The following is a 13,571-nucleotide window of genomic DNA, read 5'->3' on the forward strand; positions in this document are numbered from 1 at the left end:
ACTTTGTCGAAAGCTTTGCTGAAGTCGAGGTATATGATGTCTACAGCATTCCCACGGTCTACAAGGGAGGTGACTTGATCAAAAAATGAGATCAGATTTGTCTGGCAGGACTTGTTTTTGACAAATCCATGTTGGCTTCGAGTAATCACGGCATTGTTGTCAAGGTGCTTCCAGATGGATTGCTTTATGATCTGCTCCAGAATTTTCCCAGGGATTGATGTCAGACTGACTGGAATTTATTATGTGGAGATAAGATTCCTTGTGTATTGCACCTCGGGGTTGAGGGTTAGGAGGAAAGAGTGGGGTTGACAGGCACAGGCTTACCTCAGACACCTGAAAGACTGGACTGCCTTGGAAACTCACAGGAAGGCATGTGATGAACTAACTCCCCTTGACCTGGCTTATTTTTAGAAACCAATTTTCGGCCCTCAGAAGATCTTAATACCAATATCACGGACTTGGCGGAGAGGTGCCCTCGGCGTATGGCCCAAAGCGCTCTCCCCTCCCTCCGGTTTTGAACCAGAGCCTGAAGGCAGGCTGTGGGACTCACCCCATACTGGCGAGTCTCGGGTAGTGAACCCTGGAAACAAAAGGCGAAGGCGAGGAGCCAGCCGTTGCGGGCACTATGAGGGCTCCCGGGCCGTGCCCTGAGAGAAACTGCCTCCTTCGCCGGCCGGCCAGGCAGGACCCGACGCCTCCGAGGCCCGCCTCCCACGGGCCCAAAGGGGCAAATCGAGAGCCGGGAGTCCTCCGCCGCTTTCGCAGTCAGCCCAGGGGGTGGTTTCTGCCGCCGCGGCCCCGCCTCCCGCTCCCTCCGCCCCAGTCCTGGCAGCGCCTCCCTCCGCTGTCAGGGAGCGACGGGACGAGTTGGGTTGGGCCGGGCCGGGCCGGGCGAGCGAGCGAGCAGAGCTGGAGTGGCCCCGTGATTCAGAAGTGGCTCCGGGGAGCCCGCGGTGAGCAGCTCGGAGCCGCCGCCGCCGCCACCCTGGAGGGGACGTGACCTCTGCCACAATGTTTAGGAGGATCTTACAGAGGGTAAGGGGAGGCGGGGGAGGGCGGCGAGGGCGTTTCTGGCGCGCCCGCCGCAGCAGCGCTGGCTGCCCGAGGTGGAGCAGCGACAACAGCAGCGGCATGGGGAGGCGGCCGCGCTTCGTGGAGCCGGCCCAGCGGCGACAGGGAGGGAGCAGCCCAGCGCTTGAGGGGGCCACGCACGCCCACGGCCCCGGCAGCAGGGCGCCAGGCTGCCCGCCTGCTTTGCGGCCGCCGTGGCTGGCTCGGCCCCCTCTCTTCCCCGCGAGCAGCCGCGCTTCCCTGACAGCCCTCTTGGCCAGGCCGTGGCTGCCTGCGCTCCTAGGCCCCTTCCTTCCCCCCCCCCTTGCCCATTCATGAGTGAGGGAACGGGGGGGTGGAGGGCTCGGGCCAAGGAGCCTGGCTGAGGAGGACCGGGAGCAACAGGGGCTTTTAGTGATGGGGAAGGGGACGGAAGGCCAGGCTGGTCCCATGGGGGCGTGGATTTGGGGAGGGGGGTGTTTGGGAGGGGGCGATAATAGGCTCCTGTCAGACCGTTGATGATCACGCTGGATGTGGTGGGATGGGGAGGGAGGAAATTCTGGGGCCCCACTTTGGGGGTGGGAGAAAAAGTGAGGGGGTGAAATACAGAGATATATTTTGCTTCCCAGTCAATATAGAATTGTCTGGGAAGCTAATGGAGACCCCCCTCCAAATATATGTAGGGCTCAGACAGTTTTGAGGGGACTTTGGCCTGGCTCTTGTGAATCTGACTTCAGCTGCTGTAGCAGCCTGGCTCTGAAGGCCTCAGCACTTGGCAGGGTTAATCATGGCTCGCTTCTCCCTCTGACAGGGAGGTGTCTCTGTTGAGGGTGGAAGACATTACTCATTGACTCTTCCAAGGCTTGTGTTATTAGACATAACAGCAGGCTAAATCTCTCTGTGAAGTTACAGGAGCTGTTGCACATGGACTCATATGTATTCTGATATCATATGCACCTTTCTGAGGGAGGGCTTGTTTGCGCATATGGAAATGGTGGTGGCAAAATAGTGGTGCTGTGCCTCTAGCTACTGACAACTGTCTGAGTCTGCACATGCCCATTTTGCCACTGTCACAGGCTGTCTGGGAGAAGAGATATAAGGGGTGAAAAATTCAAAGGAATGGAAAATAGGGAGAATGCTAGCAGGGTAATTTTGCTGACTTCTCTGTTCATATGTAATTAGTAGCAGGTAGTGCACAGAGTAGGTGGAACATCCACTTCTGTTGCTTGTCAGGGTGGAGGAGTATAACCCAGGGTTGGAGTAGTCATTAAGGCTTTGGTTAAAATAGGTGCAGAGATGTGATGACATCCATCGTAGTCTCTGCCTGGGTCTCCATTAAATTCTCCAAAACTGAGACCATAGGATCTGTTCCTTATCTCATGACCAAAAAGCAGTGGCCCAAATTCTAGTGCACACACACCATAGGGGTCATTTGAAAGCTGGTGGCAGAATGATTGTGCTATGGAACTGGAAGGATTCTTCATGAACAGGTGGGAGACAGAGGCTGCTACCATTGTGTGGCTATTTATGCATCTCCCTTTTTGAGTCCTGGCAGTGGAGATGTCATAGTTTGTGTATCGCATATATGTATAGGCCCAGAAACCTAGACACCTGTACTCCAGATCAAGTGCACTTCCTAGTACTGTTGCTTGTTCACCTTCCTTATCGCTGCCTTTGAGATACACATGGATGCTGGGATGTGTCAGACATTAGTCACCAAACGTTTAGTAGAGTCTCTGTTTAAAACTATGTGATGAAAGCTCCCAGGCTCATACCCACAGTAATCTTGGCTAGTGCACTCTTGTTCCGCTTTCCTGTTCTGGTGGCTCATAAACCCAAGTTAGAGGAATTGCAACTAAATACTCTTGTACTAAGATGATGTCCAATACTTGCCCAACCAATACATACCGTGCAGCTCTGTCGTGTAGCTTCCTTAATCATGCTTGTTGCTTATATTTTATACTATCTTATTACTTGTCTTTCTAATTCCTTTAATTTGTACCTTGTGGTGAGCTTGTGGAGGGACCATAGCTCATGCTTTGCATGTACAAAGTTCCAGATTCAATCTCTGGCTTTTCCAGTTAAAGGATCTTGGATAGAAAGGTTTGGAAAGATTTGTACCAGTGACCTTGGAGAGCTGCAGATGGTAAACAACTTTGAACTAGATTTACTAGTAGTCTCGCTCAGTGTAAGGCAACTTACACTGAGCCAATGTGTCAATACACACTGTTTAGGTACACTGATTGAATTAAGATTAAGAAGGTGAAGGGCTGATATCTGTTCTGATGCTGTGGAAGCAGGAGAGGGGATAAGAAAGGATCTTCTCCTGTAGGCAGCCTTTGTTGTTGTTGTTGTTGTTCAGTCGTTCAGTCGTGTCCGACTCTTCGTGACTCCATGGACCATAGCACGCCAGGCCTTCCTGTCCTGCGCTCTCTCCCGGAGCGTGCTCAAGTTCATATTCATTGCATCCGTGATGCTATCTAGCCATCTCATCCTCTGCCGTCCCCTTCTCCTTTTGCCTTCAGTCTTTCCCAGCATCAGGGTCTTTTCCAGGGAGTTTTCTCTTCGCATTAGGTGGCCAAAATATTGGAGCTTCAGCTTCAGTATCTGTCCTTCCAATGAGCACTCAGGGTTGATTTCCTTTAGGATGGACTGATTTGACCTCCTTGCAGTCCAAGGGATTCGTAAGAGTCTTCTCCAGCACCACAGTTCGAAAGCATCAATTCTTCGGCGCTCAGCCTTCCTTATAGTCCAGCTCTCACAGCCATACATTACTACTGGGAAAACCATAGCTTTGATTAGACGACCTTTGTCAGCAAGGTGATGTCTCTGCTTCTTACTATGCTGTCTAGGTTTGCCATAGCTTTCCTCCCAAGGAGCAAGCGTCTTTTAATTTCATGGCTACAGTCACCATCTGCGGTGATCTTGGAGCCCAAGAAAGTAAAATCTGTCACTGCTTCCATTTCTTCCCCTTCTATATGCCAGGAAGTGATAGGGCCAGATGACATGATCTTAGTTTTTTTAATGTTGAGTTTCAAACCAGCTTTTGCACTCTCTTCTTTCACCCTCAACAAGAGGCTCTTGAGATCCTCTTCGCTTTCTGCCATTAGGGTGATATCGTCTGCATATCGGAGGTTGTTGATAATTCTCCCGGCAATCTTAATTCCGACCTCTGATTCATCCAACCCGGCATTTCTCATGATGTACTCTGCATATAAGTTAAATAAGCAGGGTGACAATATGCAGCCTTGTCGTACTCCTTTCCCAATTTTGAACCACTCGGTTGTTCCATGTCTGGTTCTTACTGTTGCTTCTTGACCCTCGTACAGGTTTCTCAGGAGACAGGTAAGGTGGTCTGGTACTCCCATCACTTTAAGAATTTGCCACAGTTTGTGGTGATCCACACAATCAAAGGCTTTAGCGTAGTCAATGAAGCAGAAAGAGACGTTTTTCTGGAATTCTCTTGCTTTCTCCATGATGCAGCGAATGTTGGCGATTTGATCTCTAGTTCCTCTGCCTCTTCTAAACCCAGCTTGTACTTCCGGTAGTTCTCGGTTCGCATACTGCTGAAGCCTAGCTTGTAGGATTTTGAGCATCACCTTGCTGGCATGTGAAATGAGCGCAATTGTGCGGTAGTTTGAACACTCTTTGGCGTTGCCCTTCTTTGGAATTGGAATGTAAACTGACCTTTTCCAGTCTTGTGGCCACTGTTGAGTGTTCCAGATTTGTTGGCATATTGAATGCAGCACTTTAACAGCACCATCTTTTAGGATTTTAAATAGCTCGGCTGGAATACTGTCATCTCCGCTAGCTTTGTTGTTACTAATGCTTCCTAAGGCCCACTTGACTTCACTCTCGAGGATGTCCGGCTCAAGTTCAGTGACCGCACTATCATGGCTATCAGGGACATTCAGATCTTTCCTGTATAGTTCTTCTGTGTATTCTTGCCACCTCTTCTTAATCTCATCTGCTTCTGTTAGGTCCCTGCCTTCTTTGTCCTTTATCATGCCCGTCTTTGCACAAAACGTTCCCTTGAGATCTCCAATTTTCTTGAAGAGATCTCTAGTCTTTCCCATTCTGTTGTTTTCCTCGATTTCTTTGCATTGTTCATTTAAGAAGGCCTTCTTGTCTCTCCTTGCTATTCTCTGGAACTCTGCATTCAGTTGGGTATATCTTCCCCTTTCTCCCTTGCTTTTCGCTTCCCTTCTTTCGTGAGCTACTTGTAAAGCCTCATCAGACAGCCACTTTGCTTTCTTTCATTTCTTTTTCTTTGGGACGGATTTCGTTGCTGCCTCCTGAACAATGTTACGGACCTCCGTCCATAGTTCCTCAGGCACTCTGTCTATCAGGTCTAATCCCTGAAATCTATTCCTCACCTCCACTGTATATTCATCAGGGATATGATTTAGGTCATACCTGAATGGTTTAGTGGTTTTCCCTACGTTCTTCAATTTAAGCCAAAATTTTGCAAGAAGCAGCTCATGATCTGAGCCACAGTCAGCTCCAGGTCTTGTTTTTACTGACTGTATGGAGCTTCTCCATCTTTGGCTGCAAAGGACATAATCAATCTGATTTCGATATTGACCATCTGGTGACGTCCATGTGTAGAGTCGCCTCTTGTGCTGTTGGAAAAGAGTGTTTGCTATGATCAGTGTGTTCTCTTGGCAAAACTCTATTAGCTTTTGTCCTGCTTCATTTTGTACATCAAGGCCATACCTGCCTGTTATCCCGGTGATTTCTTGACTTCCTACTTTAGCATTCCAATCCCCTATGATGAAGAGGACATCTTTTTTTGGTGTTAGTTCTAGAAGGTGTTGTAGGTCTTCATAGAACCGATCAACCTCAGCTTCTTCGGCCTCAGTGGTTGGGGCATAGACTTGAATTACTGTGATGTTGAATGGTTTGCCTTGGATTCGTACCGAGATCATTCTATCATTTTTAAGATTATACCCCAGTACTGCTTTTCCCACCCTTTTGTTGACTATGAGTGCTACTCTATTTCTTCTAAGGGATTCTTGGCCACAATAGTAGATATGATGGTCACCTGAATTAAATTCGCCCATGCCTGTCCATTTTAGTTCGCTGATTCCCAAGATGTCGATGTTCAATCTTGCCATCTCATGTTTGACCACCTCCAGCTTACCTTGATTCATTGATCTGACATTCCAGGTTCCTAAACAGTATTGTTCTTTACAGCATCGGATTTTCTTTTCACCGCCAGACACATCCACAGCTGAGTGTCCTTTCGGGTTTGGCCCAGCTGCTTCACTCTTTCTGGCGCTACTTGGAAATACCCTCTGCTCTTCCCCAGTAGCATATTGGACACCTTCCGACCTGAGGGGCTCATCTTCCGGCGTCATATCTTTTAGCCTTGTGATACGTTCCATGGGGTTTTCTTGGCAAGAATACTGGAGTGGGTTGCCATTTCCTTCTCCAGTGGACCACATTTTGTCAGAACTCTCTGCCATAACCTGTCCGTCTTGGGTGGCCCTGCACGGCATAGCTTATGGCTTCACTGAGTTACGCAAGCCCCTTCGCCACAACAAGGCAGTGATCCATGAAGGGGAGGCAGCCTTTACTTCATGTTTTCAAACTAAGATAGCAAAGTGAGCATGATGGAGACAAGAGTACCATAATATAGAGTTGGCTGTTAGTTGTGGATAGATGTCTCTGAGAGCAAAGGGAATTCCTGCCTTTCCTGAGTGTTCAGATGTAAACTGTACAGAATAGAGTTGAGTCATTTAGACTGCAATCTGTACACACTTACCTGGGAGTAAGCCCCGCTGAACTTAATGATACTTACTTCTGCATAGAGATGCATTGGACTGCACTGTTGGTTGAAAGAGACTGCTTCAGTTTCTGAGAATCTTTTGTATAATTCCAGTGTCATGAAGAACTTAAATCATGCGGTGAAAACTTCAGCCTGGATATTTGATGTCTATTTTGAAAGCCTGCGAAAGGAGCCTGAAAGCTTTCAAAATAGGTTGCTGTTAATTAGTTTAGTTGTCTTTGATGAAGAACACTTATGCTAATAATGAGAACCAAGTGTTTTTACTGTGGTTTAGAAGATCTCAAGATGTTTTTGAATATCTTTTGTTGTTGAAAGCTTGATTGCCTAATGTTGCTTTCTCTTTGATGCCATTTTTGAAAGGTCATTATATTTTACAGTGAATTGTTTTCTGATTGACTTATGATATCCCAGGTAGCTTCTACCTTTTTAAATAGAAGTCAAATAAGAACAGAAAATGTAGCCTTTGTAGTCTTGGGCCATGTACTTGAAGTATGTGTGCTCTAAGGCAGCAGTCATTTTATTTTTATTGCACTCTTTTTGTTCATGGATGACTTTTTGAGTTAATTTACCACTGCATTTTTTCTTCAGGAAAAAATGCATTTCTTTGATTCAAAATAATAAGTATTATGTAGATTATATTTATATTACTGTTGGTCAATATCTTCCTTCATTTATGAAGTAACCATGACTGTTAAGATGTAGAATGGCTACCAACTTTAAAAAATGTATCTGACATAGTAACTTAAATCTAGAGAAGGACAGGTGGGAGATCCAAATGTTCAGTAGGACTTTAAAAAGTGTTCAGCTGTTCAGCAAAAGGTTTTTTTAAGTGTCACTGAAGATGATCAGTCTCTAGCACATGTTCAAAAGGGCAGTATTGTTGTTGTTTTAAATCATGTTTAAGAAGCACATTTAAATACAATAAAATAAATAAATTTTACATGGCAAGCCCACACATGGATCCTAGTGTTATACTGGTGTTTCCTATGAAAAACAAATGAAGTGGAAACAACATTCTTGTATCTTTGAACATCCATGTAGACACATCTGGGAACCTAAAGCATTATTTTGCTAGGATGGGGTTTTCTTTTGCATAGTCTATTAAAAATGAACATTTGTTTTCTTGCAATGAGAAAAGTCTGGGTTTTTGCCTTACCTATTTTATTTGGCTTTTTCAGTAAGATTTGACTATTAAAGTTCATATAGTGCTGTTTCTTACATGTGAATAGTCCCAACCACTCCATAAGGTGCCTGCACTCACATACAGAAATATAATATATGATATGGAGAAACGAATTTTGGCTGTTCTGAACTGGTTTGTGTTGTAGTGGCAGAATTAATTTTATAAGAATTTAAATCGTTTCTAGGTTGCCTATTTTTACTTTAACTTGTAAGCCATTTTGGATATTTTTAATATTGTACTTTCTATGGGGACTAGCATTGCCAGGCTTTATGCTTGCTACTGTACCCCTGAAATGCCTGCTCAACCTGTACATTTGTATATAGCTAGGGCACTGATGTAGCTTCCTTCAAATGGAATTTAGATCTCCCACTCTTTAGAAAAGGAGAATTACAAACAATGTATGTGTCACATGTATGAATGTGTTTATTTTGTAAACATTTTGAAATTATAAACAATTTGCAAAAGGCATTACAGAGCATGCCTAATCCCCAAATTTGCTGGCTCATGGGGTTAGGATAGGATGGAGGAGCCTCTCTGCAATCAAGGGGGTTCCCATTCTCCTGGAAACCCAGTTATGCTTGTGGAAAGCTCTGCAGGCATATACACCTGCTGGTGGGAGGTGACCAAACAATATTTTCCTGGGGTGGGATGGCAGTGGCTTTGGATCAGCTGTGTCCAAAGCCCTCCAGTTCCCCCAGGGGTGGTGCAGGATTGGGCCCATAAAGTATGCCAGCCTGGAGCTGAGATATTTTCCCTCAATTGTTTCAGTGCAAAGAGTGGTGAGTGACTTCTTAAACAAAGGATCCCCTGCCAGCCTGCTGCTCCGCATCTAACACCCTGGCCAACATGAACCAGCAGGGTTTTGGAAGTAGCAGAGGATATGCCAGTTTGCTCCCCTCCCACTTAAAATTTCACTTTTATGCACTACATATTAAGGGGATACATTACATCTTCTTTTTTTTCCAGACTCCAGGCAGAGTTGGGTCTCAGAGTTCTGACTCTGATTCATCTGCAGTCCCTGGAAACGCAGTGGATGTGAACAATGAGAGCTCTTCAGAGGTACTATGTTGCAACAATACGTGAATGTAGATTAAAAAAAAACCCTTGGATGTATTTATTTATTGGCACAGCAAATCTGAGGATGGGGTGCAAATTAGCCAAAATAAAATACCCATGGATGCATGTTTGTGTCTGAGTGCATGCTTATGACGGGTGGGCAGACCTTGGGTATGTGTGATCTACTTTGATTGTGGATTTCAGGGCTCTTATAAAAAAAGGAGCCATGTCCAAAATAGTGAGGTCTATGAGCTACATTCAGATACAAACCTACATCCAAGTTACATTGATTAGGGATTCTAATGCAAAGAATAAAAGTGGCCAGTAGTGCTTCACAAAAATGTGGTCAAAGGCAACCTATTAGCACTTTAAAGGAGAAGAGCACTGAGGCTAAAAAATAAGCGATTAGTACAAAGCCCGCCATGGGGGAGAACTTTCAGTTTGTGTAGCACTACTGGCCACTTTTATTCTTTGTGTTAGAATCTAATCTAATTAATCTATTGAAATACCAAACAAATTGTGATATAAATAATATATTTTACGTTGCAGTAGTTATGTTTATTGCACATTTTAACAGTTTGGAAAATCTCAGCTTCTGTGTTGCTTATTTATAATGATTGGATTCAGATTTGTCCACAAATGGAAGGCTTTTAATTTAGAGGAGGGATCTTGCTAGTGGAAAGGAGGGCGTTTCCCAATTCCCTCCTCCCCCTGCAACCCCTAGTGCCACCGCCCACTCTGTTCCACACATAAGGGCCCCCCAACCTTGCAGAGCACAGTTTTGGAAGGAGCAAGGGGATGGGAGAATCAGCAAAAGTCGACTCCCCACTCCCCTCTGTAGGCAGGAGCAAAATCTGGATCCAACACTATATAATTAATGGTAACAATGCAGTCTTAAACTAGACAAGGACAGAAATAACCTTGCAAAGTTGAGAGTATATTCATTAGATTGTTAACCTTTACATTTCTTAGATTTCAGTGTTGGATCTAAAAGTAGAAAATAGCTTATGCTCAAGAGATACGTTAATTTTTTTGTTTTAGGACATGATTAGGTCTAGGGGCAGGATCCAGTCCTTCTAGCACAGTAGCATGGGGTACTGTGTTTCAGTCAACAACTTCATCTATGTTAGTTACATTAAAACAAATGGGTTAGAGGCAACAGCAAGTTTCTTGGGCATACCTTGTTCGTTTCAGTGGGATTTGCACATCATGGTATAATCCATTGAATTTATGTAGGTTTTGCAAAATTGGGCTGCATTAATTTTCAGTTTTAATTCTCAAGGGTGGAATTTAGTAGTCCATTTGGATTTACTATGTTGCTGATTACCTAGTATGCATAATATGCTGATTTCAGAGAGCTTCGGCTATTGGGCGGTATAGAAATGAAATGAAATGAAAAATGAAAGTAAAATAGATTCTTCTAGGACTATGTGAAAATGTGTTCTTTCAAATGTTGGGTTTAGGAAATACGGATTATTACTGTGACAGTTAACTGCCAGGGAGGGAATTGTTCAGCAAAAGAGAGAAGTGTTAGATTGTGAGTTGTGCTTTTATTAATGTCCAAGCCCCAAGCTTATTGTTTCTGTAGTTCCTACCAAAGCCTTTCGCCTAGCTCATGTTTTCAATACTATGTATGCATCGTATTGCTCTTTGGGTTCAAATTCTGTGCCCATCATGATTCCCAAATCCTGGCTGTTATGTTTCTGATACTGTGCACATGCATGAGGAGATATATAGCCTTGGACAGAAGTGCCAGCTCCCATGTAAGAGAGAAAAAATGTGCAGGCAGTGACAGGTGGGGGAAGAGAAGGTTGGCCCAAGAAATCGGACATCACCTGGACTTTGGAAGAGACAACTAGCCATTGAACTATAAAGTGCTGCTGGATATTGACAGTTCTTTATGGTGATATACATATTGATTTAACAGACCTGTAACTTCATTTTAAGCAAATAAGATCACTTATGGAAGTGAATCATTTTCAGAGATGATTCTTATAACAAAGTACACATGAAAAAGGAAAACAAAAAAGAATTACACTATGGCCTGGTTTGCTCGTAATGGTTGCATGCCAGCACCATTTTGAATATGCCACCACCATTTTGAAGATGCAACCTCTGATCAGCCCGATCGGCAGTTATTTCATGATATGTGAACCTCAACACTGTGGGTTAACCTGTGATTACTTCTTCAGTTAACTGTAGGTGGTTTAATCCATGATTAATCATAGTGTCTGGGTTTGCATGTCACAAAATAACCTCTGATCGGGCTGAAGGAAGGTTGCATATTCAAAATGGTGGCAGCATATGCCAGGCACATTTCCTGGCAAATCATGAATTAATTAACCCATGATTTGCCACTATGATGTGCGATTGGGCTCAATGAAGTGGGACTTAGCTAATTTCTTTGTACAATAATGGATTTCAAGGAAGCCTCATAAAATCAGTAATGGAATTCATGGAAATATTGTACTACAACAAGTTCTTTGGTCAGATGGTGGTATTTTTGGTATTGCAATGCTTTTTTATAGTGACCTAGAGGCTGCTTGAAAAAAAAATGTGCCGACCACTGTCATTTAAATGCTGCTTATTAACTTTAAAAATAGATAGTTTGGATTAAAAACTGATGCTGCAGTACAGATTCTAAGAATTGATGGTGGATTACACTAGCTTTTCCAGCTGCGGTGTGTTAATTTTTTCTTGTTTGTGTTCTAACTTTTAACGGCTCTGTCTTTGCCTTCTTTGTTAATAGAATAACGAATTTTTAAAACTTCTTAAAACCATTAACAAAGATGACAACATAATACTAAAATGCTGATACGTACTGAGAAATATCTGTTTTAAACTTTTGACATTCAGTTTGTTTACAATGTTTAAAAAGATGTATGCCTAAAAGCAGCTGTTTCACAGGGCTTCATCTGTCCAGTGTGTATGAAAATGTGCGTTACCGCCACTGATCTGTCTGAACATTACCAGAATGAGCACGTTGGGACAGAAACAAGAAGACTGGATCTTCATGAATTGCCTGCTAGTACTGTGGGTTTTTAAAATTTGGTTTCAGTGGCTTGGTTCTGGGGATGCTTATAACAAAAGGGTGCTTTTCCTTTCTGGTTGCTTGGGTGTGGGCCTTTTTGACTTTTCTGGATGCTAGCTGCCCTAGGGCTATATGAGGTGACGATTTCTTCCATTCTTCACAGAAAGTGAATGTCAAACAATGTATAACCCGAGCGTGTCTTATGTTTCCTTTCTGGTTTGCAGCTATCTTTTGTGGAATGGCTGAAGTATTCAAGATTGGAAAATAATTTTGCATGGTTTCCTTCTTACCTAGATATTTGAATAGCTTGATATATTATGTGGATTTTTTCTGAATATGTCATAGTGAACCTACAGAACTATACATATATATTTACATGTTTTAGGCTGGTTGATTTGCCACGTAGAAATTCTCCTTACAGGTTTTCTGAATATAGGCAAAAGTGGGTGGCATGGTTTGTGCTAAGTACCAAAATGATTTTTTTGCCATGGCATTTCAAATCTTTCTGAAATCATCAGAACCAGAAATATACTTTAAAATTAAGACGGCTGGAATTGTGGAGTTCCATGCTGACAGTTAAAGCTTGAACTTACCCACTTTAGGATTTATATTCTTTCTAAAAGCTTGAGGTTCACCATATACATTGGTTTGGTACCAGGTTTAGTCATACCTAGAACAGACTTGTTGAAATCAGTAGGTCTTGTTAGTCATGACTAACTGAAGTTCCATTTATTTCAATGGGTCTGCTCCGAGCAAAGGGCAGGATGTGCCTGATCTTGTTTGAACTCAGAAGCTAAGCAGGGTCAGCCTTGGTTAGTATTTGGATGGGAGACTGCATCAGGCTTCCTGCATTGAGCAGGGGGTTGGACTCGATGGTCTTGTAGGCCCCGTCCAACCCTATGATTCTATGATTTCTGTGATTTCTATGAAGTATGACTACATCTGGAACAAATCCCATCAGTCAAGATTTTAGCAGCCATGTAAAGTAGGAGTTCATAATCATAACAATATGCTTTGTTATGTAGGTAAAGGATCTCCTACATGACTTGGATGCAAATATTGTCTTCTCCTACTTCTCGCATTATTTTTTTTTTCTGTTTGTGTACAGAGAAACACATGCTTGTAGGAATGCTGCAGAAATCATGGCTTGTTCTTGTTTTACAGTGAAATCTTGTGCAAGTTTACTTGGAAGTTTCACTATGTTCAGTGGGGCTTACTCCCTATTAAGTGTGTATAGGATATAGCCTTAGTTATGTATATGAGTTGCTAATGGCTGTCTGGGTGAAAGTTGGGTGATTGGTTTGTAAGTAAAATGGTTTGCATTCCACTTGAATGCTATACCTACAGTTTAGGTGCACATACTTCCTGAGTATACTTGCATATAAGACAATGTTAGAACCAGCTCTTAGAGTCTACAAGAGATCTTGATCATTTTTCTATTATAGGGTGGATAAATATTT

General features: G+C 43.5%; 1 protein-coding gene across 5 annotated transcripts in view; it reads left to right on the top strand.

Annotated features, from left to right (window-relative positions):
• The first annotated feature begins 879 nt into the window (after nt 1–879).
• Nucleotides 880–13,571, top strand: part of EEA1 (early endosome antigen 1) — an 80,014-nt gene continuing 67,322 nt past the window's right edge. For 3 of the 5 annotated variants that reach the window (XM_084810252.1, XM_084810253.1, XM_084810250.1), the window contains exons 1-2: nt 880–1,035; nt 8,991–9,083. Coding sequence is in view for 2 of the 5 variants with exons in the window: in XM_084810250.1 (XP_084666376.1) it covers nt 1,012–1,035; nt 8,991–9,083 (117 nt within the window). In the remaining 3 variants the exon portion in view is untranslated. Of the gene's footprint in view, nt 1,036–8,990; nt 9,084–11,987; nt 12,114–13,571 lie in introns of all 5 variants that reach the window. The other 2 variants (XM_084810254.1, XM_084810249.1) reach the window with 1 other exon arrangement.

This window comes from Heloderma suspectum, chromosome 7 (genome assembly GCF_057233095.1).
Source record: "Heloderma suspectum isolate Gila_16-S chromosome 7, 16-S_ref, whole genome shotgun sequence".
In the NCBI taxonomy this organism is placed as follows: Eukaryota; Metazoa; Chordata; class Lepidosauria; order Squamata; family Helodermatidae; genus Heloderma; species Heloderma suspectum.